Source organism: Purpureocillium takamizusanense, chromosome 5, assembly GCF_022605165.1.
Source record: "Purpureocillium takamizusanense chromosome 5, complete sequence".
Classification (NCBI taxonomy): domain Eukaryota; kingdom Fungi; phylum Ascomycota; class Sordariomycetes; order Hypocreales; family Ophiocordycipitaceae; genus Purpureocillium; species Purpureocillium takamizusanense.
Window position 1 is genome coordinate 2,783,404 of NC_063072.1, and position 26,667 is coordinate 2,810,070.

Consider the following 26,667-nt stretch of genomic DNA (forward strand, 5'->3'; position numbering starts at 1 on the left):
TCCACAATGGCGGCGTCGATGCGGGCCAAAGCTTGAGGTTGGCGTTTGCATGAGGAACCACGTCGACGCACGCACAGGCAGCGTTTATATCATGCACTATGAGCATGCTCTCTTCAGACACGGGCGATGCAGAGCACGTAGATAGGGCAAGTCAAACTGCGCGCGCTTCTCAAGCTGCAGACTGCCCCAGTCCGCGCCGGGTGGCGCCGCGCCGCCGATGGTGGACCGAAGTCGCAGAGATGGCGGCGATGCTAGGCATGTAGCTAACACTTGGTGGTGCAGGCTCGCAAACTTGTACAAAAGTTGACACGGCTCGCGTTGGCCGGCTATCCCCCTGGGCTATCACACGAGAACGCCCGGTATGCACGAATTGAGAGTAGCCAATTGATTGCAGCGAAGATTGCGGCATGCACATCCATCAAAGGGGCGTCCATTCGCAAATAGGCGTGTTTTGGCGGTCGAGCGAGCATGCCCGACGACAACGACGCAACGCAACGGATCCCCAGTACGGCCTGTGGCTTGCGTAATTGCGTCGGCAGGTTTGCTCGATCCGAGGGCGGGATTTTGAGTCACAAGACGAGCGTGGGCTGCTCTGCTGCTGCTGCTGCGGAAGGCTGGAGAAGCTCATCGTCGCCCGACCGACCCGGGTGGGAGTCAGGTATGGGTTGGGGGAAACGTCAGAAGGTTGGGGATGAAGCTGGAAGGGACAGCTGTTCAGAAGTGCCATTCTGTTGTGCCGGCCTGGCAAGTCTCGGGCGGTGCCTCTCCTGGGCTGGACTGGCGCTGGGCTGGGCTAGGCTGGGAGTGCGGTTGGGAGTGAACGGGAGGGAGCGGCAACCGCCTCAGGGCCTGTGGATGCGATGGCGCTTTCAACGGTCGACTGCCGCGGGTACATTGGGAACGCGGGCGCTGTGTGTGGTTGAGCAGGTATCGTGCAAGCTGGGAATCACCCCGCGGACGACGCGCGGTTTGCCCTACTTGATGGGTGGACGGGTGGATGGACAGATGGATCTTGACGGAGAGTCATCCGCAGGCATGACCACCGACTGCGCCACTATTGGCTGGGCCGGAGACGGGATTCATGGTGAGCTGGGTGCGCGCACTGTACTCTTCGCGATAGAACCAACGCTGTAGACAGTGCCCTCAGCCCACGGATCAATTACTCAACACTGTCCGGTCCGGAGTCTGGCCAGCGGCAGTCGAGCAATCAAACGGCTGGCCAAGTGGACACCCAGTACCCTTGAACCCCACCGGTCTGAGGCGCCACGCCTGCGTACCAAGGGGGGCCGCCCAAGATGCCAAGGACCACCCAAGGCGGGCCTGAGCCAGATCCATGCCGGTGGACGGCCTGACATTGACTCTGCTGAGGCTTGCAGCGCGCGCGTGAGGTGACGCCGCCGCCGCTGTGAGGGCGGCGCCGGGGACAGCGGCCACCAACCACTAAACAGCGCTGCCCCAGCGTGGGGTCCCTGCCATTTCCACGGGGTCCTCCAGCGCTGTGGACGCTGTGTCGACCGCCAACACGCTTCCATCCATCCAGCCCGTCCTCCCCAGCCGCCTCCACTGTCCCCTACCCTTCTGGGCAACCCCCCAAAACCGGCGCGGCGTAGGCAGGCTGTGTGCGCCGAGTCCCCTATTAGCAGCCCGACAGCCAGTCTCGTCCGTTGTCTCGCTCATCTCGTCGCAGATTCTTCCCTCCCCCTCAACGCCTCAACGTCTCTTGTTGCCGCACCACCGAGCAAACCCACGATCCACGGCCACGACGGCAGCGGGCCTTTGAGTGGCATCGTCACCCATCGCCGGCATTTCGATCCTACAGCCATCGGGCGCCCGGCCCTCGATTTTGACCTCCGCGTCAATTGAACGCCTTCCGCGCGGCGCGTGCTCTGCCCCCAACCTTAATCTTGCTTTTTTGCCTCGACCTCACCTCTCGCGTACCGCCGTGTCGCCAAGGCGCGCTCACCGTTACCGCCTCTCCCCGCCTTGTCTTTGCCGTGGCCCGCGAGGGAGGAGATGGCTTTGGAGCCTCGAGGCGTCTGAGTCGAGATACAACTGCAACCCCTCGGCGGGTTGGACCCCTGATCTGTACGCCTCGTGCGTTCCCTCCTCAACGGACCCTCCGCAACAACCCTCGTCTCGGTACCCGCCCTCCATCACGCACGCCGGCTTCCCATCGGCGCCTCGCTCGTGCGAGACCCCCGTGAGGTGGACGACGCGCACAGCCCTGTCTGCTGGTGGTCATGTCATCTGCGGCAGGTAAAGCCACCGGGGACCCTGTTATCGCGGGAGCGGGAATGCCCAGTGGCGACTATCACGACTACGACGATGAGTTCGGCGCCTCGAACCCCTTCGATTTTTCCAACAGCCCAGACACCCTGCAGAGTCTGGAGACGATAGGGACCAACGAGAGCAAGAACTTTCTCAACCCCCAGGAGTTGACGGCCTCCGCACCCGAGGCCCTCCCCGACTCCCCTAACGAGTTGTACCACGACTCTTCATCCGAATCGGCTTCCTCCACGAAGAGGGCCGGCAGCTCTGCATCCACCAAGACGCCGGCGACGACCGCCGACACGGCGATGGAGGATGGCAAGGACGTCAAGATGGAGTGGACCAACGCCGACTACAGCGCGTTTGACGATGAGGACAACTCCTTCGCCTTTGGCCGCGAGGAAGATGCCTCCGTCATGATGGACGCCATGTACGGCTTCGGCGAACACGACGATACCTTCATGGATCGCTCGTTCGATTTTGAAGGCGCCTCGAGCAGCCCCGAAGCCGCGGCCGGTTCCCAGATAAATATGCCATCACCGGGTATGCCCACCATCAAGACTACCAGCCCCAAGAAAACTGCTCAGCCAAATCGGGCGAAGTCGGCGAATCACAAGAAACAGGTCTCAGTAAGTTTCTCTCCCTGAAGTGTAATGGGACTGCTTCACTAACGTTTGGGTGCAGCAATATTCGATGGCCTCGTCCGTCAATGGAGCCAAGACAGCCGCCTCGAGGGAAGTCTCTCCCATGTCGGCCATGGTGACCAGCCACAATTCTTCCCCCGCAAATACATTCTTCAACTCCCCGTCTCCCGGTGCGGGCCAAGACTTCAATAGGGCCATGGGCGGTAACGCCGTGTGGCCGAACCGAATGGACATGGCCGGGCACGCGAACGGGCGGCCCGTCTCCATTCCGTTTGGAGCGCCCGCGCCGATGCCACAACAGCAGGCTGCCATGTACAACGCGGCGCCTTTTAACTTCACCGGAGGCTACGAGTTGAGAATCATGCCGACGCCGCTCAAATCACGAGTCGAGACTCAGATCCCCATCAAGATGACACTCTCGCCATTGCCTCCCGGAGTCACGAAGCTGCACCTCCCGGCTCACACGATATCTAAGCCGAAGCTTCTGACAAAGCCGCCTCCCGAGAGGTCCCCCGACACGCTGGAACTGCACGTCACTCTGGTCTGCACGAGCGCCATGGAGCAGTCGGGAATGAAGCAAAAGGCATTGGACAGAGCCAGCAAGTTGCCGCAGCGTCATTTGCCCGACCTGGACGACGAAAACTCGCCACAAAATGGCGGTGACGTTCGCATCTGCCAGGGTTGCATCACCAGAGAACGGAAGAGAGCGGCACGAAAGAAGATCAAGAAGCCAGACGAAGAGAAGCTCTGGAGCCTTGACGAGGAACGCCGCGTCATCGTCTTCAACACGCAGGAGGTGAAGGAGTGGCAGCCTCTGAGCGGCGTCATGGACCCTAACGGGCGGCCAGAGACGGTGGTATCTAATCGCGCTATGCAGATTGACGCGCCGATGCGTATCGCGTGCTACTGTCGACACCATAACGAGAAGATGGGTTTCAACGTCATCTTCACCATTAAAGACTTCCAGGACCGGGTCATCGCGCAGGCAATGTCTAACCCAATCATGATCACCGATGACCACAAGACACATCCCATGACGCAAGCTTCCTCGCAGCCCATGTCTGAGGCCGTCACATCTTCGACGGCAGCTCAAGACCCCGCCGCCACCAGCCTCGGGCCGCCTTCGCAAAATGGCGGTCATCACATGTCACCATCCGCCAGCGACCACCATGCGGCCCAGCGCAACGGCCAATCTCCGTCATATGCAGCTTCAGCCTCGGGCAAGACAACGCCAACTATGAGCATCGCGACGGCGCCGACCCGAACCATGTCACGGCCGCCGTCTCCAAGTCAGGGCGGGCCGTTGGCAAAGAAGAGGAAGTCTAGCGGAAGCGGAACGCGAGTACCTAACGGATTGACGATGACAAGACTGGAGACGTCCCCGCCCCCCGGCTCTCAGACTGCCAGCGCCCAGCTGTCGACGGCCACGTCTCCCTTCTCCCCGAACCCGGCTGCCTTCCCGCAAATGGAGCAGATGTTCGGCCAGCAGCCATTTGCCAATGGGCCGCCCACACCCGGCAGCGGCGACCAGGTCCCGTTCTTTGCCAACAATAGGTCGGCTAGCATGGATAACCTGGCCATGGCCCAGCTGTACTCTGCGCCGACGTCAAGTCACCCCAGCCGGGCCCCAAGCCCCAACGGCCTGCGTAATGGCGTTGCTATCCCCCAGAACCAGTTTGCACAATCGCTGAGCAGCAGCCTCTTCGCTCTACCGATGGGGGTCCACCAGAACCGGCCTCCTCCTATGATTCACAAGATCATCCCGAACGAGGGCCCTAAGATGGGCGGTATCGAAGTCACCGTGCTGGGACAAGGTTTCTTCCAAGGGTTGGAAGTCTGGTTTGGTGACCAGAAGGCCACCACGACGACTTACTGGGGTGATTCGTCTCTCGTATGTCTGCTGCCCCCCTCCCCTGTGGCTGGGGCAGTGGCGGTCACTTTCAAGCACCAAGGCGTTCCAGGTGCCCAGAGCTTTACTATGGGCAAGGAGCCGCCCATCTTCAAATACATCGACGACAACGAGGACAAGCTCATCAGAACGGCGCTGTCTGTGTTGGGTCACAAGATGTCTGGCCAGATGGTCGATGTCAGCGATTTGGCACGACGAATTCTCAACGACGGCAGCTCGACGTGGGGTGCCGGGCCTTCGGGCGGACAGTCGAGTGGCGGACCCGGCTTCAACCACGCAGCCTCCCACGAACACCTCGAGTCACAGCTCCTCAAGGTTCTCGACCTGATCGATCTCGACGACAGCACTCACAAGACCCGCCTGGACTTGAAGCGACCAACTGGGCACACGATGCTGCATCTGGCATGCTCGCTCGGCTACCACCGATTCGTCGCGGCGCTTCTCGCTAGGGGGGCGAACCCTGACGCTCGGGACAAGGGCGGCTTCACGCCGCTACACGTAGCTGCGATCAACAACCACCCCGAGATTGTCAGGCGCTTGATGCTTGTTGGGGCCGACCCGACCATGAGGAGTCTGTCCAGCCTCACGGCTGCCGACGTCGCGCAGTCACGACAGGTGCTGCGCGCCATTCGCCAGTCCGAGCGCCACGCTCGGTCGTTCAGCGGTGGCTCTCTGCACAGCCGAACGAGCAGCGCCACATCGTTGCGTTCACTCTGGGAGCCGATGACCAGAGCTCACACACACGAGGAGCCAATCGCTGTCGACGACGGCGAGGAGAGTCCCGAGTACACCTCTGGGGACTTTGAAGACGAGGACCCTGACGAGGATATGTACCTCCACATGCGGCGACAGAGCCGGGCGAGAGGTGATCTGGACAGTACTGACCATCTTGGAGACGACTCGGACGAGGAAGTCCGTGGGCCTGGGTCGCCGACGACACAGTTCGCGGCCCTGAAAGACCAATTGCAACAGCAATTCCACCAGCTTCAGCAGTCGATGGCACTGCATCTCCAGAGCCTTCCACAGATGCCGCAGATTCCAACCTTCCCCGGCATGCCGTTGCTGCCCGACTATCAAGCGTACCTCCAGCAGGCTCCGTTCATGCGTCGCATGCAGCAGCTAATGCCGGGTGGATCCGGTGGCCGTCCAGGCTCGCAGGACGCCGGAAATCCCAAGATGGACAGCCGCTGGTGGGACCTCAGCTCTTACATGCAGAATGGCGCCCAAGCGCCCCCCGCATACGAGGACATTTTTGGGCGGCAGGATGCCGACACGAAGCAGGAGTCGGCGATTCGCGCGGCCGCCGATGCAGAGGCAGACATCAAGTGCACAACCTTGTACGATCAGCCACCTACATCTACCTCTGCGGCGACCGAGGCAAAGACGATCACACGGGCAACGTCACCCGGGGTGTTGAAGATTGGACGCAAGAACGCCATCACCAAAGAGCAACAAGAACAGTTCCTTGCGGCACACGAAAAGAAGCTGAAGAATCTCAGCAGTGACCGGAACTTGTTCTTTATCTGGGTATGCCCCTTGAGACGTGAACCTTGCGTGACTGAGCTAACAGCGCCTCAGATACCTCTCCTCTTGGTCATGGTTTGCGCCATGCTTTACAGCTACTTCCCCTCGCTTTTCCCTTTCCTGTGGTCGTCTGCGCGTGCATTGGTCCAGGTCGGGCAAACGCAGGTCGCACGCCTGATCCCGCAAGGGACGGGAGCGCCACCCGTTGAGGTATAACGCATCATGACGACGGCTTTGTTTTATTCGCTTCTAGAGTACGGCGCTTCAGAGATTTGCGGTACAGGTGTTGTCAACCATTTATCATTCTCGGACACCAGTTTAGGGACCTGCACATTTGTTGCTAGAGCGGCCCTCATCACCATCGTTTCAGGTTATGGAACAGCAAGGCATTACAATGGGGGGCATGGAACGTGATTCGCACTTGTCTGGGCTCGCTCTACAGATGAGGGCTGGAGTGTCAGAGACAGGCACTGGCGGAATTTGAAAGATGTTCGCAGGTGGGCCACTTTCGTGGGCCGGCTAATGGCGGAGTGGTGGAATTGTCTGTCAGTGTGAAGGACTCTGCCACGGGGCTGCGCTCCTTGGACGGGGCAGGGAGGCAAGGAAGGGTACGCACGAGTGTCTGGGTGGTGGTATCATGTGCGGAAGGGACGGACGGCTCTGGGTATAGCAAGGGCTTGTATATGTTACAAGATGTAGGACATTCTAGCGCGCGCGGCTACACGCAGCGCTGTCAAATGCGAGGACCATTAGACTAGGCATTGCTGCCGCATCATCGTTGGGCTGGCATTTGTGGCGTCGTGTGCGTTGATCATTTACCGGTATGTATGTATGTATAGTAGTATACTCGGCCACGAGGCCACTGCCGTCCTCTTCAATACTCGGTTCCCGGCCAGCGTCGCTGCCGCTGGTGGCGTCCATCAGCGCAACCCCCTATCATCTCAGTCCGCCGAGCAAGGCTTCTCGACAGACTCATGGATGAAATCATCATCCGCTCGGTTCCGTCGACCAGACATCATTCATGAATTTCCAGGCACGGCGTCGTCATGGTCCAACAGCCTCCTATCCCCGCCCCCGCGTGTCCGTCCGTTCCGTCCGGGCGGGCACATCCGTTCAAGTAGAAAACGTCAAAATCGTAAAGAACATGAAAGAAAAGTTCATGCCGATCCCCTGGCCTCACTCACACACACACACACACTCTCTCTCTCGCTCTCTCCCGTTCTAATTATCCCCGACCCGAGCGCTCCTCTGCCGCTTCTTCCTCTCACCGGCTCTCCCATCTACCGCCGCAGGCCGCGCCAGGGCACGCCATTCTCCCTGTCCTCGCCGTAGGTGAACTTGGCGGGTATGGCGGGCACGTTGGGGATGCCCCTGTTGGCGTCGGGCACGACGCTGAGCGGGCCGCCTTGCGTGGCAGCCATGGCAGTGGCGTGCGCCGCCGCTGCGGAAAGGGCAGCTGATGACGATGATGATGTGGCGCCTGCTACTGCTGCTGCTTTGGAGCGCAGGCTGCGGGCGCTGGTCTGCCGCTGGGCTGACGGACCGCCGGTGAAGAAGGCGCCCGGCATGATGGCGGCGGCGGCGGTGGCAACGTCGTCGTCACCCGCGTGCCTACTGCGGAGGGACTGCGTCTGCTGCCGCCGAGGGGGCGCCAAGGAGGAAGAGGAGGAGGATGGGTCGGCGGCGAGGATGCTGGCGTTGGGAAAGGAGCTTCCGGGGACGCGCTTGGCGGGCTTGTTGGCGCCGTGCTTGGTTCCGACCTGATGTTGTTGTTCTGCCGCGGCACGGCTGGCGATGGTCGTCGTGGTGGTGGAGCCGCCGGCCATCTCGGCGACCATGGAGATGCTGCGGCGGCCTCCCGCAAAACCCCGACGCGTGGTCACGGCGCGCAGTTTAGGCAGGGAAATGTCCCTGCTGGCTGACTTGCGCAGGCGCTTGGGCAGGAACCGGTGCGCGAGGGTCGACGCGTCCTCATCGGGGGGTGCCGCAGCAGCAGGCGGGACGTTGCTACCTCGCATGACGCCCGTCATGGCATCGACATGGGCGCTGCCCCTGTCGTCGCCGTCACCGCCGTCGTCGTCATCGTCCTCGGCGGCGCGCTTGGTCCCGCGAGACGAGGCGGCGCTGGCAGGGGAGCATATGGGCGACGGCCCGCCACGCGGCGGCTGCGGCGTCATCAGCAGCGACGCATTCGCTGGGGCCGCGGGCATGGCGAGCGGCCACTGCGGGGGGTCGTAGCGCGCGTGGTTCGGCGAGCGGGCATCGTGCGACGTCGCGGGCCTCTGCTGGTCCTGTTGCTGGTGCTGCGAGGGCCCGGGCCGACGCGTCGAGTGTATGGCGTGGCTGGAGAAGAAGCCGCTCGCGACGAGCTGGTGGTAGTTGGCGTAGACCTCTTCGCGCGTGGGCCGGTCGCCGCCGAGCGCCATGGCCCCGAGAGGTCCCAAAGGCGGCTGCGTGGCCTGTGCGTTGGTATGGCAGTTGCCGTTGACGCCGTCGTCTTTGCTCTCCGCGCGTCTCTTGCGGCCCATCGTCGCCGCCGCGGCGTCGGCGTCTGCTCCGGGGTCCCTCCTCAGCCTGAGCCTGCCGCGTAGGCCCTCCCACATCTGGCCGAGCAGGGCCTTGCGTCTTCCGTCGGGCGGTTGCGGCGCCGCCGCCGGCGGTTGTTGCTGATGTGGTGGCTGTGGTTGCAGTTTCTCTTCTTCTTCTTGTTGTTGCCGCCACTCAGGATGCGGGTTCCGCCGCTCCGCGTCGTTGTCGCCGCTGCCGCCGCCGCCCAGACGCTTCTCATCAGCACCAGCAGCGAATCCAAAGACGGGCTTCTCCAGGGCCTCGCGCTCGCCGGGCCCAAAGATGAAGTCGACGGGCGGGGCGGCCGACACGCGGTCGCCCATGGAGCCCTCGCGGAAGCGGCTGCGGGCGGCCTGCTGGGCGGCGAGGCGCTGGGCGCGGGTGCGTGGCGGGCCCATGGTGAGACTCTCTCCCTCTCTCCTTTCTCTTTGTGCCGGCTTTCGTCTGTGTATGGACGACGTATGCGTGTTTGAATGTGAGTGTTGTTGTGTGAATGTAGATGGGGTGCTACGCAGACGCGGCTTCTTGCTTCTTCCTGTGCGCCCGACGCGTGCTGGTGAAGTTTGTTCACTTCTATGAAGCTATCGTGGGTAGCAGTGAGAAAATAGCACGTCGTAGCGCGTTTTTTTTCTTTAGCCCCGGCGCTCTGCGATGCAATTCCAGAAACGCCGTAGACGCGTGGACGGACGTTGGTGACCGTGATGTTCGTGGTGGTGGTGGTGGTGGTGGGGTGGAGGTTGAGTGGACGCGAGAGCGTTCGCGGGGCAACCGCCACCAGGAACCAAAAGAAAGCCCGCCTAATGATCGGTTCCCCTTGCTCCGACCCCGGTTTTTTTCTTTCTTTGGTCAACGCCACCGCAGACGCGCCTCCAAAAAGAAACACGACGACAACGCGTGGCGTGGGAAGCGTTTGTAGACCACCCAAAAAAAAAAATCAGTAAACGTTATTTGCGAGGAACGATGGTGATGTTTGTTGGTCGGTTGGTTGGTTGGTTAGGTTGGTTAGGCCGGTCGGTCGCACGAACGCCATGTCTTTTCTATCCGCATTTCTTTCCCAAACACACAAAGAAACAAAAACACATGGCGGACAATTCTCTCGATTGTTATTGTTCCAATCTGAGCCAGACATACATACATACATACATACACGCGCGCGCGCGCGGACGCATGCCACTCCGCTCCGAATCTCATTCTCAAACCCCCCACTGCCGGTCGCCGTTTTTTCGGCCCCCTCCCCCCCCCCGCCCAGGCAACGGAGAGGACGGGGCCCCCAGCTTCTAACCTGACGCAAGGCACCGCAAGTGTATCAGCAGCACTGATGAGTGCCGCGATAAATAGCACAACGTATGCAGTGAGCATCATGTCCAGCGACAGCGACACCCGCCGACCCTCTTCATTACCACCAGACTCGAGCAGGTACACAATGTTGAAGAAAAGAAAGAAGAAAACAGGGGGCAAGGCACAGCAGCAGGCCCATCAGGTTGACAGGGCCACACTAACTTTCTCACTCACCGAGTCTCGCGATTATGTACCTCCTACGCACCTACGTAATAAGGTATATACATATATGAGGTGCGGTGTGCCTGCGACGGTAGGTACCTACGCAAGCACTCAAGTCAATCAGTAAGGTAGTACGGCAGGCAGGCGGGCGGGCGCTAAAACGGCCGGCCCGCCGCCGCTCCGGACGGGCCCCCATCCATCGATTTGAGTTGCCCGCACATCCATCCATCATCAGTCCATCCATCTCAGCGCAGAAGAATGCACGCCAGCGACTCCACAGCTTCCATTCATTCTCATGTGCGCCGCATCAGCTCACTACGCCTCCCTTCTCGCGTCATTCATTCAATGCTCGCTCCTCACGATTTCCCTCCCCTCCCCTCCCCCCGAGCGTGACCTCTCTCCACCAGAATCAAGAAACTTAAATCGACGGCCCGCTTCATGCTGCAGCTGCAGGTGCGCCGGACCGGATGCTCCGCCCCGGCCGAGACTCACCACCCCGAGCACAAGACATGCGCCGTCACATCCCCGTCACGTCACTCAAGGGAGTCCCTGTCCTCAAGCACCCACCTACTAAGTTACGTAGTTTACGACCCGCGTACGAAGCGATACTGCTCAGTCATAGTGGCCAGCGGAATGCTCTCTTGTCCCGTGATTGTGTTGTGCCTGTTGTCTGTCCGCGGCTCGACTACCTACGTACATACAGCCAGCCCATCAGGGCCCTTCTCTGCTCCTCCACCTCTACTTCCATCATCATGGTTCCATTCAATCTCAATCTTCCAGACACAAACATGAAGATAAACAAAAAGAAGCGGACCGTACGATCCCACAACTCCACTCGACAGCCTGATTTTCGTAAAGAGCCATCTGCCATGTCGTCATTTATCGGTGGCGTCGCTCGCTCCCTAAAGCCCTGCCCGCCATATCCTGCCACCGCCCCGTCGTAGCACCCTCAGGCCGCGAGCATAGGGTCGAACAGGAAGGTTGTAGATGCGTACAGTTGAGTTGAAAGCAATGTTATATCGATGAAAAAGAGTATTCGGCTCCGACATGGACGGGCGACGCGGATCCGGCAACCACCACCCAGGTGGCCAGGCCAGCTGAGATGTGAGCCAGGCCATCGTGCTGAGCCTCTCCGCCCTTGCCCGTCCGGTCGCCGTCTCGTCCACGCCAAGTCGCCTTGCCGGCAGACGCACCGCATGGCGAACACGCCGCGATCAACGTGCTTCTCGACACCACGACTCCGCATCTTTCGTCGTCCCGTGATTCGAGGCCCGCAGAGTGAAACAAAATTTGCGCCCAGACGCCATCCCTAGATAAAACCCAAGAACCCAAGGAGAGATATCGTATTGCGACAGGGTAGCCGCGAAACCGCAAAGTGGGAACTGCTCCGCCGCCGTAAACTCCGGGCGAAACGCCGATTCACCAAGCCACTATCCACCTCATCGCTAACAGCGAAGACAAGGGGCTCCGCCCTATGTTTGCCAGCCGCCAAAGTGAACCACACCAACCTTGCCGTCCGCACGCGAGTACATTCCCTGCTCCACGTCTTGGTCGTGCGCGATCCGTCTGTGCCCTCCCAGATGGGGATCCACCTGGCGCTGCCCGTGGTGAAGCGGCTGGGCCGACTGCTGGAACACGTAGTCGTGCTTCCGCTTGGAACCAGTGGGCAACACGGGAGGCAGCGCTATCGGTTCCGTCTGCGCCTCTATAGGCGGCAACGGAGACATCAAAGCCGCAATCTTGAGAGGAGCCGGATGCGGCCGGGTCGACGCGGGCGTCGGCGCTCTCGGTGCTGGTGCGGGCAATATCGGCGTCGCCACTGTATATGACATGTGTGAGTCTCTCCGCGAGTGTCTATCCGTCGGATGGTACACCGAAGGTGACGGCGGAACATAGGTCCCTGATGTCCTGTCGTATGGCTCCTGCTTAATCGACAGGGCCGGCGAAGGGCACGTTGAGCTCATGGCCGTGGAGGTCGAGGCCCGGCCATGGTGATAACTATATGGAGATTGCGACGACAAGGGGTACGGCCCGCTGGGAGACATTGGCGGCGCCGGCATAGCGGTCGGGTGAGGATAAGGACGAGAGGGCGCGTAATGCGAGGCGGATGCGTCTCCAAACGAGAGGTGCCCTCCGCGGCTAGGAGGCTGTGCTTGCTCGTACGCCGGCGGAGGCGGGGGGAGCGAATACGGATCTGCCATTGACGGCCGCCTGACCGCGTCTGCGCCGTATGGAACGCGGTGTTCACTTGAGTTGCTGAGTGACCGGGCGCGGATGCCGTGGGGATCGTCGGGCGCCGGCGTCACGGTCCTGCGGCGTGAATATTCTTCGTCCCTCCTGTCGTACCCGCTCGATTTGCTGTCGCGCTTCCTCATGCGCACGTCACGCCGGATGCGAACCCGGCAGCCCTGGTCCGCGACCGTCTTACTCAGCTGCGTGCTTTCCATGAGTCCCGGGAACTTCTTGGCGCTAAAGACGTTGAACGGCTGCGTCTTGATCTCCATCCGCCAGTCAACACCCGGAGGCATATCACCGTCGGCAGGCGGTTTCAGATCAAAGTCCTTTTCCTCCTTGGTTGTCTCGAACAGGCTGAAGGATAGGCGGAAGTAGCCCTCGTGTCGGACGGAAAGATCGGGAAAGATGAAGTATCCGGCCTCGGAAGGTCGATCGAGGTAGGCCATGCCCGAGGCTGGGACGCCGGTGAGGATCGGGGGGTTGCTGGCAGCGGGGGTCTGGACGCGGCCATGAGCCATGGTGCGAGCCTGTTCGAGGCTGGCGTAGAGGAAGAAGTTGGCATTGTAGTCGAAGGTGATTTCCTTGCCCTCCTCCACCGAGGGGCCTTCAATGATGCGCAGCTCAACGACGGGCGGAGGATCGACTGGACGACGATCGCTATTAGCTGTGGAGGAAGTCAGCACACAAGATGTCGCCGATAGTCGAGAAAGCTGCCCGGTGGGCTTGGTATACCTTTCATGCCCGAGCCGCACGCTCGAGCACGCTCCGGCTGTTGGAGAACCGTCAACTGATACCACAAGCTGCGGTTTTCCCTCGTGATGCGCTGCATACGCTGGACCGAGTCCCGCGAGGGATTTGTGGGGATAGAGGCCGGAGTCGCCATCTTGTCGCGAGGCCGAGACGCGGAGAGGCCGCAGATACTCGGTAGGGTCTGCGGGCGGGAGGGTCAGTACGACCAAGCTCAACGTTCACCGTGACCTGGGGTATGCGACGCAATGCTCCTTCACCTTGGGGACACGGGTACCCTCCTCTGCCAGACTCGACTCACCTGCGATGGACTTCGTATCCCGTTGGGAAAGCGGCGAATCGAAAGGCGCCGGCCGGCGGTCGAGAGGCCGGGGCGACGGGGAGGGAGCTCGTCAGGACACGGCTCACCTGCGAGGCCGACGAGGATGGCGGTGCACCAAGGATGTGACCATGAACCCTTCCCGGGTGCAAGTGGGAAGTCGATTCGAAAAGGGCGAGTATTCCTCCCCGACCGGTTGGTGTAAGAGGGTGGGTTTGATCAGGAAGAGGAATGTCGACACGACGTCGAGCAGGGGAGCTGCAGACGACGAAAGAAAGCGCAGGAGGGAAGACGGACGGGGAGGAAGAGAGGCAGAGAGAGAAAGTGATGGGATAGAGACGGGCAGTCGAACAGGGGCCCGCAGCGGGTGCAAGTGCCAGCCAGGCAAGGCAAGCCAGGTACAAATCTGTACGTGCTCGAGGTACTGGAGGAGGTACATTCTTACAGTACAATTGGTGGCTTGCCTTGCCTTGCCGCTGCCCGGTGCACTGCACTGGGCTGGGCTGGGCCGGGCTGGGCTGGGCCAGGCTGGGCTGGGACGGGCTGCACACTAGAGGTGGTTAATTGCAGTACTGGTGCTAACGGGGTGGGAACAGCACGCACCTACATGTACTCCGTACAGAACCGAGAGCAGACCTACCACTGAACCATCACAGGTACCCCCCCATGATCGGCGCGGGAACCGCTGCAGCGCCACCTCGTACCGTGCCCAGCGCCTGGGGCAGCGAGTGTACCGCGCCCGAGGGCGGCAGCGAGAGCAGCCGATCGCCTGGGGCCAAGCTGTTGGGAGCTTGGAGGGGGGGGAGGGCCGGCGCGGTGGTGTGTGATGGGTGGTGTGTGTGTGTGATGCACTGGAAAACATGGGGGGGAGAGGGGGTACAGTGCCCCGAGGCGGTATGGGGGGGTGCGCGCGCAGTGGCCATGGGCGGCGGCGGCGGCGGGCCATCTCACATCGGACGGGGGTCCTTGGGCGCCGAGATGGCGCGCTGGTTGGCCCACCCACGACCTGGCGGCCTGGACGACTTCCATTGGAGCCATGGAGGTCGGGTGGGCATGGCCTGTCTGGCACCGGGTCACAGCAGGTGGGCGGCCCCGAGAGTCTGGATAGCGGGTGCAGCGCGTGCAGCTGAGCACTTGCGGCGCCAATCACGGCCGCCGGCGGACAGCTGCTGGTGCAGGGACCGGAGCGGTGGCCTCCAATGCCTGGCCCCCGCCAGCACGCCCCCAGCCACGAAAAGAGGCGAGAGGAAAAAAAAAGAGAGGCACCACCACCGCCACCACCCAGCAGCAGCAGCAGCACAGCGCCAGCAGTGCGCCATGGAAAGGACTAGACTCCAGGTCCCTTCTGATCCATGGGAGCGTGCCAGAGCCACCAGCGGCCAGCTCGAGAGTTCCAGCGCCTGGGCGTCGCTCGCTGTACCCGCGCTGCATCACCCATCATCATGTACCGCATGTACAGCGCTGTACCTCGGTACTAAGGTACCGGTGGCGCGCCGCCTCGGCAGCTCACCCGTTCCAGCGAACCCGTGTGTGCGTGCGTGCGTGCGTGTGCGCGTGCATTGGTAGGTACATTAGTACAGCACATGTGCTTCCACAGTCTCTCCTGGTTTTTTTTCCCCAAGCTGTGGTACACTACCCAAGCAGAGTTACCGTGCTCCGACGACGTGGTGGGAGGGGGGTGCAACCCTCGAGCCGAAGGGGAAAACTGGGGGTTCGCGGACCGGGGGCTGGGCCCTTTGATTGTTGGCTCTTTCGCCTTCGGAACCCGTCCGGCTGGCTGCTGGAGATGCTTGCCGATTTCAATCCATTTGCCGGGCTGGATGGGGCGATATCGCACAGCGACCCAGCGTCCTATAGAGCATGGGGCCTCCAAGCAAGGCAAAGCAGTAATAGGAGCAGCGTCGAGCATCTTGAAGATGTCGTCTCGAGGCCAAGGAAGAAGAGGGTAGCAGGTGACTGAAAGGGCAGCAACAAAGAGGTTCCATGGTGCGGTCCAGCGGCACAAAGGTTTCGCTGCAACACGGCGTCACCGGGGCGTCGGCGCTAGGCAAGCCAAGGTGTGCTTCCATTGTCGTTGGCGGCGGCACCAGCAGCAGCACGCTCATCACCGTTTTAGCATCAGGTCCTGTCAGGCGTCTCCCGCTAATAGTGCCACCGAGAAACGGGGCCGCGGACGGGGCGAGGCGAGGACGAGGCGAGAGGGCGTGCGCGCGTGGGCGGGCGAGCACGACACGACCGATGGCGCGATGCGGTCAGCGGCTGTGGGGATGCCCTGGCGATTGAAGCTTCTCGGGATGGGGAAGCGCCGAGGAAAGTACGAGCACGATGCTACTACGAAGTACTAAGGTATGAATACATGCTGCAGTAACAGCAACTGCAACATCAGCACTCTAATAAGGTGCAATTTCCAGCAATGGCGCTCATCATGGGCGCTCGTCCGTCGCCTGACGAGAGCGATGGCGGCGGCGTCTTGTCTGGGGAAGATTAACCAGGAGAAAAGGCGCAACAGGCTGAGACGATGGGAGGAATGATTACAGTGCCTCCTCAACTGACCCTGTCCTGTCATCGGCCCTCTTTGTCATCTGGCACTGGGCTGAGCAGGTAGGCAGGCCAAAAAAAAAAAAAAAAGGAAGGAAGGAAGCGGGGGCGCTCGCTCCATGCTGGGGGGAGCGATGGGCGCTAATCTGGTTGCGGCCGATGGCGCCGCGGGAAGAGACGACCGGGAGAATTGGAACCCAGGCATGGAAGCCGGCGTGGCGAGAGGCGCACCCACGATCACACACGGAGACGCTCATGTACTGTACAGTACCTACACTCACTTACACTAACACTGGCGCACTCTTTCACTCTCAGACGACGGGGCGCCTTGCACTCGCATCGCAGGGGACCATTAGCATGAACTACCTACCTACTTACTGGCAAGCTTGAATGACACTGTGACTACGGAGTACGGAGTAGAAATCAGCAGCGATGCCGGAAGCTTCTGTCTGTTAGTCGACCCCCACCCCCCTTCCTTTCTCCGTCGTCGTCTTGTTCGAGCGAGATTGGGCCATCGTCTCTCTCTTGGTCCAGCAGACGCCGTGTAACGGCCCCAGCGCCGAGGATGGGCGCTGGAGGCTGCTGCGACGTTGCGGTACGTGCTGCCTGTGCCGGGTGTAGGTACAGTACCTCCCCAGGTAGTACTTACTGTACATCGACACGCGGTGGATTCGGCGGGGACGCGGCTCCGTACAGGTACACTAAGCCATCCTCCACTCTTGATGCACCTGCGGCAGGCAGCTCAGGGCACACGCGGGATCCCGAACAGACGGATCGCAACGACGCCGACGACGATGGACTATTGCACCGGCGCGATTGCGGGACCGCACCGAGCTTTCTCGTCTTCTCGCCAGCTCTCGCACCTTTCGCCCAGAATGGCGAAATCAAGAGAGCAAACCCGCCGTCAGCGTGTAAAGCTCCGCGCCTCCCATATCTCACGACGCTGAGGCTGGGCGCCTTTTTTTTTCCGCTGCTGGTGGCCGGCGGGCCCCCCCCGCGTGCACTACATGCATGTACCGGTGTCCATGTACACGCAAGTCAGCACATGCACTGCTCACCCATCCCGATCCCTCGTGCCGTGCGGACCACCAGCGAAGGAAAAACCACCAGCAGCACCAGCAGGCGCCGAGGCCGTGGGCCACGGGGGCGCCGCACAGCACAGTCGCTGCACCGTGTTGTGCCTCGACCCAAGCCGCCGGCGCGCGTGTGTGCGTGTGCGTGCACCCCTCACCCCTTCTTCCTTGGACCTGCTGCTGCCCTGCCGCGATGCCATGCCCATGGCCATTGATTGCCATGCTTTCCCGCTCAATTGCGAGCAAGGCAGGGCAGACCAACAGGCAGTTGACAGGTGGGTGGCAGACAAAGAGGCTGACAGACAGGCTTGCACATCCCACGGCGCTGGGTGGACAGCGGCGATGCCCACCGCTCCCGGGGGGGGGAGAATGGGGGGGGGGCGGGTGGTGAAGGCGCCGCCCAGAGAAGGCATGGGGCCAGCCCGGGACCAAGGCCCAGCGACAAGCCACTACTCGCCCGCACGGGATGGGCGGGCGGGCCAGGTGGTAGGAAGTCGCGTCGGGGAATGCCATCGGTGATAAGGTACCAAGCGGCCCAACTTGCGGCTGCCGAGAAGAACATGCCTGCCTGGGGGAGCCCCGTCATCATCATATGCCATGCCCACGCATCCACGCCATCCATGCCTTGACAGAGCCGGTACCATATCCCGTGGCCCGCCTGTCCCGCAAACACACGCACGCGCGCGACCAACAACCGTCAGCGCCCGCCCGCCAGCCAGCCAGCCCCAGAGCCACCACAGCAGATGACGCTGTTGGTCGCTCTGGTCTGGCAAGTCTGGTTTCGGGCGCCCGCTTGTTGGATGGATGAGTGGGTGAGAGCGAGTGAGTGGGTGGGTGGGTGGATGGAAGGATGTGTGCGTGTGTGTGTGTGTTTTGGGGCATGGATGGATGGATGGATGGATGGGTTGGTTGGGTTGGTAATGGGAGGGGGGCTCGCCGGGCTGCAAAACCCGAGGCCACGGCTCTGGCTCTGGCTCTGGTTTGCCCTGTGTGTGTAGGTTGGGGAGCGTGCTCCGTCAGCAGTAATGGGCGGACGATGATGGTGATGATGATGATGAAGTGGATGGGTTGGTGGGTTGGTTAGTAGTAGATGGGGAGATGCAATGAATGCCTCGCTTGCTTGCCTGAGCTGCCTTGCCCGATCGACCGCCTTGCCTGGCTGGCAAGCCGGGCGGCACACACACAAACAAACACAAAAAGAGCAGGACCGGGGTACTAGGCATTGTTGGTCCTGTCAAAAGGGAAAGTGCTGCAGGGTCGTCTTGTCTTTTCCAGATGGCCTGTCTCTGTTGGGTTCGTCGTGGCTTTGGTCGGGGAAAATCGACTGATTTGACTGATACCCGCCGGGACCGACCAGGTCAAACGAGGGACTGGGGGCCCTCTTTCTCATCAAAAAATTGGGTCTCCTGATCCCCCGGTTCCTGCCCCCGTCGTCGTCGTCGTGGGGCCTTTTGGCCATGATGCCCATGCCATGCTACCCCGGCATTCCTATTCCTATCCTAGCGCCCGTCATCGTCATCGTCGTGGCCGTCGGAGAAAATTGGAAGCAAACGGGCTCATGTCTCGCCCTGCTCCCTCCCGCCAAATCGCCCGGTGGCCAAAAAAGAAAAGACCAAGAGAATTGGGCGGTTTTCCCCCGGGGGGCCCATCGCCATCGTCGCCGGTGACGCGCTCAACAAGGACAAGGTCAGGACAGGACAAGACATTTGTTTTAGGTCAGGCAAAAGGCACACCAGTTGCCGACGCTCACTCAGACAGACACGCACTCTCTCCCTCCCTCTCTCTCTCTCTCTACAGCCCTGCCTCACCCGGCGCTTGCACCGTGCACACACACACACACACACACACACACGAACTCACACATTGAACCATGGCCAAGTCCCAAACAAGCGTTGCTCCCGCCCGCCCATCACCGCTGCAAAACCTTCCAACCATGAAATACCACACGGACAACCCCGGTTCTGGTGGGCTCCGCGGAGGTAGGAAACCATGGCGCCGGCGCCGGGGGTGGGAGAGTTTGACAGCGCTTCCCGTGGCGGCGTCGTCGGCGGCGGCCCCAGTCTGAGGGTCCTGACGATGTGAAAAGCCAGAAGCCCCCCCTAAAAAAAGCACCCGAGCGCCCGGTTTGCTACACAGTGGAGGTTTGGGTTTGCCGCTTTTCTTCTTCTCTTATTGTCTTTCTTGTCATCGTCACCAACGAGCATGCCATCGGGTGCCAACAGGACTACGGAGCTGCAGGCCAACGACGTTTGCCGCCCTTTTTTTTTTTTTCTCTTTACGAGTTCGTTCGCTCACGCTGGCCGGGCACAGATCTCGCTGCTGCCAATATCCCCATGTACTACTGTCTGGTCTGTCCAGTGGGAAGAAGCGGGTGACATGTCGTGAGCCGCCATCGTGGCCCGGGACCGATGCTGTGGGTCTATCCATCTGCCCTCCAGTTCCCCAGGGCCTTGTCCGTTGGGTCATCTCCGAGGGACCGGTACGGTACGATGCCATTCTGCGTGCTGTGCTAAGCTATGCCGTCGTGCGCACTGTACATGCGTAGTAGTTGCAATAGCACCTCACCGTACCGTTGGCCGTCCCTCCCGTCTTCGTCGAGTCGACAGACTGGACGTGTGTTCGACCGGAGATGTGGGCTTCATGATTCTGACTTGCAGCACAGCGCAACCGCGGGCGTAAAGTGGGATGCTACCCGGGCCGGCCCCATGGCCGTCGCGACATGACATTTGACGCCGACGACGTTAGGGGGGCGAGCGAGCGAGCGTCTGCGCCGCCGCCGACTGCAACGGTGCTACTGGATTCCCCAGACGAACGGCTCGCGTCGAACCAGCATGCTCAATACGACAACGGCTGTGCCCCCGGTACGGTATTTTGCCGTTCTTTTATCGTGACACGGGCACGGGGTGCTCGCAGCGCCGTGCCCTCGTACGAGTTTTTTGATGATGATGTCGCTTGCACTGGTGAGTAGCAGTGCCGGGGCTCCCGAGAGCCATCCTGACGATGGCGGTCCCCTCGTCCCACATGCCGTGCGTGTGTCCCACACATCAGAGACACAGACACCGCACAAGACTGCCCATCCCCCCCATCCCCCCGCCCGCCGGTTCTTTGGGCACTGTGAGCGAGAGAATTGACCTCGTCTAACGCAGCCAATGGGGCGGGCCCGGACCCTGTGCGCCTGCGCGTCGAGGGCCTGAGGTGGGGAGCTCGCACAGTGCCGTAATTCACCCGACGGGAACTGTGCGGCAGATCTCTGGGCCCCTCTTTTGGCAGTTCCCGTCCGTGTCCCGTTTTTTGCTTGGGGGGGGGGGGGGGGGGTTAATTGTTGTTGTTTTTCCTGGGAGTAGCAGGGGAGCGACTCAGTCCAGGGACCAAGTTGAAATCTGAAAATCAAAGAGTCACCAGCGGCTCCTGATCTACAGTATCGTTATTATTATTTGTGGACACATGAATGGAGGAATAACGTTGAAATTTAAGGGTGATGAAGAGAGTAAGTCAAGCGTTTGCCAACATGGAACACAACGAGGGGGGCAAAAAAAAGAAGGGAAAAAAAGGGTTCTCCCTCTCCGCTTCTGGACTCGCACAGCGCGTGCGCGCGCCCCTTTGCCACGGAGTATATCGTACCAGTACGTAGGTAGTACCGAACGCACGTATCACAAATACCACCCGTTTGTGCAAGACGCAAATACCGAAAGTCGTGCCCCGGTGACACGGACCACGACCGCCACGCCACGCCACGCCACGCCATGCACGAGCCGTCGTCGTCGTCAAACCGAGTGAATGATTGATTGAGTGAGTGAGTGAGTGATGAGTGATGAGGGCGTGGAGTGGCTGGCGGCAGGGGACAGGAAAGGAAAAGGGGGGGAAAGAAGGCGCAGAGAAGACGAAGAACAAGAGGAGAAGAAGGAGGGGGAGGTGAAAGGTGAAGAAGAACTTCTCCTGTCTGGGAAGCGCGCGCGCGAGACAACAGAGCTTGAGTCTTGGCGCGACGCCTCACTGCTGCTGCAATTGTACGCCGCTGTGCTATGCTCGCTGCGCTGCTGTGCCGCCTCCTGGGACGTGATCGAATTCATCCATTCATCCAAACAAGCGCCTAGCAACACACAGTACAAAGGAGGGGGAGGTCCTATCCGTTCAGTGTCATTCTCTCCTTGACACCGTTGTGCCAGAAGTAAAGCCTCTAATCGCTAACTAACTTACAACTCCGTACGAGCTGTCCGGGATACCACTACCTACAACTACTAGCCCGCCCGCCCGCCCGCCCGTCCGTCCGTCTGCCCGTCCCGTCCGCCCATGATCCCCAGCATCGTTATCGCCCGTCTCCAGCGCCACCACCACCACCACCACCACCACCACCACTACGTAGCGCTGTCAATAGTGAGACAACTTCGTCGACTCTTGCAGCAGGGATCTGCGCCGCCTCGTGGCCTGCTGCTGCTGCTGCTGTCGCCGCCCCCCATGTCTACCTTCCCTCCCTCCCTCCAGCCCCATGGCCCCGTCACATCATGTCATTCATGTCCAGCCCTGGACCTTGCTTGCTTGCGTCCGTCGTCGCCCCACGCTGCAACGAGCGGGTCGGGTCCCTCCCGGGAACGGGAAAACGGGGAGGGGGGAGGGGGGCCAAGCAGCCCAACTTACCAAGCAAGCAGGGAGAGAGCTCTCCTTTTGGTCGACGACGACGACGCTGCTTGTTTCGCTTCGAACAGGGAGGAGTGCCCTTTTTCTTTCGGATCCAGAGTGTCGGAACGCGCAGCCAATGCAGAGCAGAGAGAGAGGGGGGGTGGCCCGGCCAGGCTGAATGAAGCATTTCCCTTGCTGCGTGACTCCCGAGGAACGGGCAAGACCTTTCCTCCTCCTCCACCATCTCTCGACTTTTGTCTCGCTTGCCTGCCTCGACGGGAACGTGCGCCGCCACGTAGAGAGGATGGGAGGGATGGATGAATGGCTGCACAAGACAAGACCCTTCCTTCGGAACGAGAACCCAGCACCCGGGAGGGCGGGGGGCGCGAACGATGGATGAATAGTGCACCGCAGCAGCAGCCGCCGCATGTCAGGCCAGACAGACAGACGCCGCCTGCATGGCTGGCCTACCCAGCCTAGGCCCATCACGGCGCGCGTCCCCGAGAGAATGCTTGCCCCCCCCCCATGCCCTCGCATCGGCTGCAACGACCCCGGGATCCGCCCCCCGGGACGAACATCCCTGCCCCCCTGGTCGGTGCTACTGGTAACTATCTGTACGGTACTAGTCCTGTTCCGAACTTGCTGATACCTAGTCGTCAATCAACCCCTGGTTGGCTTTCTCTTCCAACCGTCCTTTGTAAAACCCAGCCCTTTTTGGTGGCTTTCTGCCGGTAGGTACCCTGAGCCCGGTAGACTAGCAGCTGGCGTTGTTTGGGTCCCGAACTGCCTTGCGGCCGCCTGCATGACTTGTGTACCAGCCCTGGGAGTTGAAGCATGCTTGCCACATAGCATTCAGACAAGGTCGAGGCAGACGCTCTCTTTTCCCCTTTCTGTGCTGGGCTGGGTATAGGACGTCGGAGTAAAGGCCCGGGAAAGGAAGCAAACACTCCACCACATGCTTGCTTTTGATAGAGAGGCTCCAAGGCCGCATACTGTGTGCATACATATATGCGTAGGGGGGGCGATTGAAAGCCCAACGTTCCTCCTCAGTCCAGGGATAACTAACTACTGCCTGCCCCGCATCGTCGCGCGCCGTTGTAGAAGCGCCGCCGTGTGTCGGGCTACAACAGCGTTTGCTTCTTCATCTTCACCCGGAAATCCCTTCCATCAGCATGTTTGCTTCTTTTTCCGATGAAAAAAAAGAATTTATAAAAAAAAGAATCACGATTTCTCTTCTTGCCGGGTGGGGAAGGGGGCAACCGGCCAGCCAGCTCCAAACTGACGTTTTCTTTGTTTTGCCCGAGTGCCGTCGACTGCCGACAGCTCTGTGTGCGCATGTCCACCAACAGTCTTGGCGTCTTCGAGTTCGAAGAAATGCACATCGTATAGTACATGGTACAGTGATTCATATCTTCTTGGTCTACACGCTGTCGATGTTAAAGGCATTCATTGTCCTCGGTAGCAGAGAGACAAAAAGGGTCGCATCCCCCCACCAACACGCAAGCTACTCTCGTTTTTGTCGGGCGCGCACTCGCACAAAGAAGGACCCTTTTCTTCCACTCACACATGACCACCCAGCACGCACAAAAAGGGGGGTGAGAGAGAAAAAGGGGAAGAAGAGAAGAGAGGGCCAGAAAGCAAAAGAAAGAAAATCTGCCGTCCCGAGCCCGTGGGCTGGCCGCATGTCTCCTCTCATGTGACGCGGGAATGCAACCAACCTCTGGTCCACAAGGACCATCCAAGTAATACTACTGTTACCCGACGCAATCCAATGCTCCCCTCCCCTCCCAAGCGCGGCGAGTGCGCCCAAGGGTCTCTCTCGTCTCATCTCATCTCACACAGGTGGCGGGCGTTCCTCCGTAATATGGCAACCACCACCAACCCAACTGTTCTGTCCCATCGTCGTGCTTCCGAGCGGCCACAAACACAGTGTTGGGGCCGGCCCCCCGCTGCTGGTGTATACCATCTCGCAATGATCGCGCTGTCAAGTCGAGCAGGTCCAGCCGTCAAGGGTCTGGTTCGCGATCGATGCTGTTGGGCCCCCCGCCCCGCCCGTCCCCGAGGCGTACATACACCATACGTCGTCAATATAGTACAGTATTCAAGCCAACAAGCAAGGCCTCGCTCATCTCCACAGCCACGTTTCTCGTTACCGCAGCGCAGAAGAAGATATACTGTACAACCCCATCTGTTGGCTGTCAAAGTCCCCCTACCTACCCAGGTCTTTCTTGCTGCCGGCACTTTGTAGGCCGCTTGTTGGCCACCAGGATCAAATCGGCCCCTCGACCTTGTTTGTCGCCCCTAGACTAGGTAGATGTGCAACAGGACGAGACAGACGGGGTCTTGTGTCACTGCCAACGGGGGGACGGCCACGACCAACCGAGGCGCAGGGCAGCGGCAGCAGCAGCAGCAGCACCTCGCCATCAGATTTGAGCTGCAAGGCAAACATGGCGATGATGTGGCTTCCTTGTGCTCCCGCCCTCCCGGCATGCACGTCGACCCGTCGGGGCAGACGGCCAAGAGAGAGAGAGAGAGCGCGCAAAGGGCTGCTGCTGCTGCTGCAGTGCCACGGACAGAAAACATCTTGCAGACTGCATCTTCTGGTGCGTCGTACGGTTGTATGAGCGCAATATTATATGCATGGCCGGCCCGCGTGCTCTTACCCTCCTCCCCTTCTGTCGTGCGGCTCCACGCGCTGCATGTATATACCCTTTGCTCAAATCAAGCTACTTGGTACTCACTCCGTCTTCTGTTCTATTGTGATGCTTGCAGAATTGTACATGTGCGCAAGTGCACTCCCGTGGATGCCCTCAGCGGACCGACAACATCGTCCGCCGCCCGTTTCGCCTCAGTCCCTGAGCCTTCCGGCGACGGCTAGATAACATGCTTCGATGGCGAACCGCGGCGCGTAGTACGTGTATGCACTGCTGATCGTTTTGGCACGCGCCGTCTGTGTCTTACGTCTCCCCCCCCTTCTCTTGTCCCCGTTCGTTTCGTTTGCCTGCCCCGAGCGCCCGCCCGTCCGTCTCAGCCACGGGCTGCGGTCTGAGTCCAGAGAGATCCAGTGAACACCACGTCGAGCCAAGCCTAGGACTGACTGACTGCCCAGTCCCGGGTAATTGGGTTGACGAATTGGAGACCGCGTGGCGGAGGTTGTTGCCGCCTTTTGCCTCGTCTTTTGTGTTTCCCTTGTTACCGTTGCAGAGAACGTATGCGTACGGTCGAATAGCTGGGGTTGATCTCGTAGTATACGTATGTATGCTTATCTTTCCCTCGTGTGGCGCAGTCCGGTGAATGGTGTTGGTAGTAACTGCTGGTATCACAAGACTTGGGAGGTGGTGCTCTGCGGGCCGTGATAGTCCTGGCTCTACCTCGTACGTCCGGGTCAATTGACTGACGACGTAATTGCAAACTGAGATTGTGCGAAAACACTGTTAGTCATGTTCATGATATGATTAATGCAATCCAGCCGAGGAGTCCATTCCTCTCATGTCATACAGCGGAATTGCCTTTGGACTGCCATGACGTTTCGCTTCAAGCTTAGCTTTCCTGATATTGATTACGTTTTGTGTACAAACGACTACGCGTCAATACGTGAATGCCATGACGTCTTCGTTTCAAGCGCGGCCTTTTACTGCGTTTTGTATACAAACGATTACGTGTCACCTTGCGAGTGCCCACGACGTCTTCGTTTCGAGTCCAGCTCTTCATATAGACGTGAGGCGGCCCTGATGCCCTATATAATGAGTTGCGACCCGCGTTGTGTTGTGGCTGGCGCCGAGAGCACAACAGGAGACACATTGTTTCGCCCCACGCCTTGTTGAAGAAGAGAAGAGAAGAGAATGAAGTTCGACGCGGTCGTCTCCGTCGGCCTGTTGGCCCTGTTCGAGGCATCATCGTTGGCGCTCGCCATGGGAGTGCCCCGAGGTCTCGCGGACGCGGGGGTAAGTGATGTGAAGCCACCGCCCTCCATCGGACGCTTCCAAGAAGAGAGAAGCCCTTCTCGGGATGCATCTCGCTGACATGAGTGCGGGGGAGCCAGAAGCGCGAGCACGACGAGAAATACGGCCACGTTCGCAAAACGGTGAATCCGTCCTCCACCCTTCCCGATTTGAAATGTGCCTACGGTGTAGTTAGTCTACCCTGGGGACTCTGTGTCGTGTCTTTTCGAGCCGCTTCAGCTCCCATATGTCACGACACCCGTCCCCACCCCCCCTCCTCCTTCTCTTTCTCTCCCATGTTGGAGGAGGTTGGCTGGCTGGCTGGCTAACGCGAGAAACGCAGTGTATACATGCGGACCGCGATGGAAAAGTCACATCATTTTTCGGGACTTGAATGAGGAGCGCGGGTGGCGGCGACGGCGACGGCATGGTGTGGGCAGAGTGCAGTTGCGATTGGGATCGAGGGGGTGAGTGAGACGGGGGGGCTCTTTGCGTCTTGGGCTCAGGGAAGAAGCAATGAAAGGCTGATGGAGGGTCATCATCGTCTGCGCTCCCGTCGACTCGGTAGTCGGGACACACGCATCACACGGCAGCCGACAGCTCAATGGAGGAGGAGGAGGAGGAGGAGGCGGCTCACGAGTGCGGACAAGACAAAGCAAGCAAGCCAGCCGCCTTGCATGTAGTACTACTACGTACATACATACATACAAACAGCTACCGAGAGCCAAGAGATCGGAGAAATGCGACAGAGAGACAGACATATGGACGGCCAAGGGGCGTCATC

At 60.3% G+C, this 26,667-nt stretch overlaps 3 protein-coding genes across 3 annotated transcripts; 1 reads left to right on the forward strand and 2 right to left on the reverse strand.

Annotated features, from left to right (window-relative positions):
* Positions 1-1,661: 1,661 nt before the first annotated feature.
* SPT23 (SPT3 Dosage dependent suppressor of Ty-induced promoter mutations-like protein) lies at positions 1,662-7,223 on the forward strand. Its single transcript, XM_047987810.1, has 3 exons — positions 1,662-2,897; positions 2,953-6,348; positions 6,400-7,223. Exons 1-3 carry the CDS (start codon positions 2,241-2,243, stop codon positions 6,559-6,561), a joined length of 4,215 nt encoding a protein of 1,404 aa, XP_047843800.1. The 5' UTR covers positions 1,662-2,240; the 3' UTR covers positions 6,562-7,223.
* On the reverse strand, positions 7,128-9,993 carry JDV02_006418 (uncharacterized protein). Its single transcript, XM_047987811.1, has one exon. It carries the CDS (start codon positions 9,309-9,311, stop codon positions 7,626-7,628), a length of 1,686 nt encoding a protein of 561 aa, XP_047843801.1. The 5' UTR covers positions 9,312-9,993; the 3' UTR covers positions 7,128-7,625.
* A 1,043-nt stretch (positions 9,994-11,036) lies between these two features.
* Positions 11,037-14,248, reverse strand: VEL1 (velum formation- protein). Its single transcript, XM_047987812.1, has 3 exons — positions 13,697-14,248; positions 13,381-13,579; positions 11,037-13,312 (listed from the first exon to the last, which is right to left on the reverse strand). Exons 2-3 carry the CDS (start codon positions 13,529-13,531, stop codon positions 11,886-11,888), a joined length of 1,578 nt encoding a protein of 525 aa, XP_047843802.1. The 5' UTR covers positions 13,532-13,579; positions 13,697-14,248; the 3' UTR covers positions 11,037-11,885.
* Between the last annotated feature and the right edge of the window lie 12,419 nt (positions 14,249-26,667).

What these genes read in the sequence shown, in the direction of transcription:
- SPT23 (XM_047987810.1), top strand. Translation starts at nt 2,241, where the DNA reads ATGTCATCTGCGGCAGGTAAAGCCACCGGGGACCCTGTTATCGCGGGA. An exon ending in ATCACAAGAAACAGGTCTCA is followed by an intron (nt 2,898 to 2,952) that starts GTAAGTTTCTCT and finishes GTTTGGGTGCAG; the next exon opens with CAATATTCGATGGCCTCGTC. An exon ending in GGAACTTGTTCTTTATCTGG is followed by an intron (nt 6,349 to 6,399) that starts GTATGCCCCTTG and finishes ACAGCGCCTCAG; the next exon opens with ATACCTCTCCTCTTGGTCAT.
- JDV02_006418 (XM_047987811.1), bottom strand. Translation starts at nt 9,311, where the DNA reads ATGGGCCCGCCACGCACCCGCGCCCAGCGCCTCGCCGCCCAGCAGGCC.
- VEL1 (XM_047987812.1), bottom strand. Translation starts at nt 13,531, where the DNA reads ATGGCGACTCCGGCCTCTATCCCCACAAATCCCTCGCGGGACTCGGTC. An exon ending in GTGCGGCTCGGGCATGAAAG is followed by an intron (nt 13,313 to 13,380) that starts GTATACCAAGCC and finishes CTTCCTCCACAG; the next exon opens with CTAATAGCGATCGTCGTCCA.